The 1,996-nt window shown below is 42.7% G+C and overlaps 1 protein-coding gene across 1 annotated transcript in view; it reads left to right on the top strand.

Annotated features, from left to right (window-relative positions):
• The window catches only part of LOC109400128 (small ribosomal subunit protein eS28), a 972-nt gene extending 531 nt beyond the window's left edge, over positions 1-441 (top strand). Inside the window, exons 2-3 of the mRNA XM_062858317.1 lie at positions 5-289; positions 364-441. Coding sequence (XP_062714301.1) covers positions 5-196 — 192 coding nt within the window. The 3' untranslated portion in view covers positions 197-289; positions 364-441. The remainder of the gene's footprint in view (positions 1-4; positions 290-363) is intronic.
• Positions 442-1,996: the final 1,555 nt, after the last annotated feature.

The raw sequence follows: 1,996 nt of genomic DNA, 5'->3' as shown, positions 1-1,996 counted from the left end.
GGATAAATCCGTCGTTTTGGCTCGCGTCGTGAAGGTCCTCGGCCGTACCGGTTCCCAGGGCCAGTGTACCCAGGTGAAGGTGGAATTCATCAGCGAACAGAACCGCCAGATCATCCGCAACGTCAAGGGCCCAGTGCGCGAAGGGGACATCCTGACGCTGCTGGAATCCGAACGCGAAGCCAGAAGATTGAGATAAGTGGCTGGTGTGCCGGGATGAGAGGGCATTCCGCTTAGGATTAAGACGGGAGAGAGGCTGATTTCATCCGGTTCGATCGGTCCGGGTTGAATGGTGAGTTGTTGGTTGAAATGCTCAGTGCCATCGCAGAGCGAAGTTTCTAACAGTTTTGGGTGTTCTCGTTTTAGGTTAGATTGCTGTGACAACAAAATCACTAAATCTTGTAAAAAAGGACAAAATAAAGGAAAGGATGTGAAATCAGCTTACATTTTGCCGTTCGGAGTAACTCGATAAGATGATGACAACACCATGGATTGTTTGTTGTGGATAGTGGATGAGAAGTGTTGAAGTGTTTACCGAGTTTTGAAGGACATGACGGCGGAGGTTCCGTAGCGTAGGTAACATTCAAACTGCCTTTAAAGGAAGGCAGTTCCATCGCGTTTGGCATCGCCCGGACATAACTGCAATAATCGATTTTGCCTTTCGGTAATGACTGGCGTTCCAATTACAGTTGCATTAGATTTTAGATATCAGACCTAATCTTTCTGATTGCACTACATGATTAGGTGATCCAAATAGAGAGCCTACGCCAATTATGGATCCTATGCCTATAGTGAGCCCACTACAATTACAGAAAATGAAAATTTTAAGTAATCAATCAACTTTCACCAGAAGAATTTTTTTATAATGGTTCTTTACCTATCTGTTCCTGGCAAAATATTTATCCCAATTAAATTATTGTAAACATGAACGCGTTCATGACAGACAATTTCTCCATTATTGAGTTGTCCAAAAAATGTCTCACGAAACCTAATGCAAGCCTATCCATATACGTGAGAACAAAAGATGTTTACAAAGTTCTTACAGATAGATTAACACGGGAAATCTGAACACAAACCACTACCACACAGGCATTTGGATTGGTCAATAGGTACCATCGGCAGTGAGAACGCCAAATGGGAAGGTCTACTATATAGACAGCATGATATTTGTAAACAATCCTGCTTTGAACCTGTGGGGGTTCATTACAGGCAATTTTGAAGCCATACCTATTCCGTATGCGTATTAATGTACTTAACTTGAAGGAGGACATGGGTCTCCAGTTAGCCTAGTGGTTAAGGCTATGGATTGCCAATCCGGAGACGGCGGGTTCGATTCCCGTTCCGGTCGGGAAAATTTGCTCGACTCCCTGGGCATAGTGTATCATTGTACTTGCTTCAGAATATACAAATTCATGCAATGGCAGGCAAAGAAAGCCCTTCAATTAATAACAGTGGAAGTGCTCAAAGAACTCTAAGTTGAAGTGAGACAGGCCAAGTCCCAGTGGGAACACAGAGCCATAAAGAAGAAGAAGAAGGACATGAAACTTGTTATAAAACTTTACTTAGACATAATCTATTTAGGTTCTTCTCCACACCCCAGTGACAGTATCGTAAAACCTTCTCATATCATTCTGTTCCATACTCTCTAGTGCCTGAGCAAGCACCTTTTCCTCATGTTCTCTTTTCTTTTTGCGGTGGAATCGTTTTTCATCTACTATAAAAGTTTAATAGTTTATTCACAGAGAAACAGACGTAACACTTAGAACAAATTTCATTTTAAAAACATCCTTACGAAAACGTATTCGCCCAATGCTAAACGTACTGTGTTTGGCCGGGCCACCACTAGATGGCGGTACTGAGCAAACGTCAAACAGGAGCAAAAACGATGCCAGCGCCGCGAGTGGTCGATCGACCTACTACTGAATATTTGAATCAACCGTTAAAAAAGTAATCGATGGGAAGCAATGAGAGTGTGACGTCTGTTTCTCTGTGGTTTATT

Source organism: Aedes albopictus, chromosome 1 (assembly GCF_035046485.1).
Source record: "Aedes albopictus strain Foshan chromosome 1, AalbF5, whole genome shotgun sequence".
NCBI lineage: Eukaryota > Metazoa > Arthropoda > Insecta > Diptera > Culicidae > Aedes > Aedes albopictus.
The sequence above is the reverse complement of the archived record's forward strand: the minus strand, read 5'-3'. Positions and strand labels throughout refer to the sequence as shown.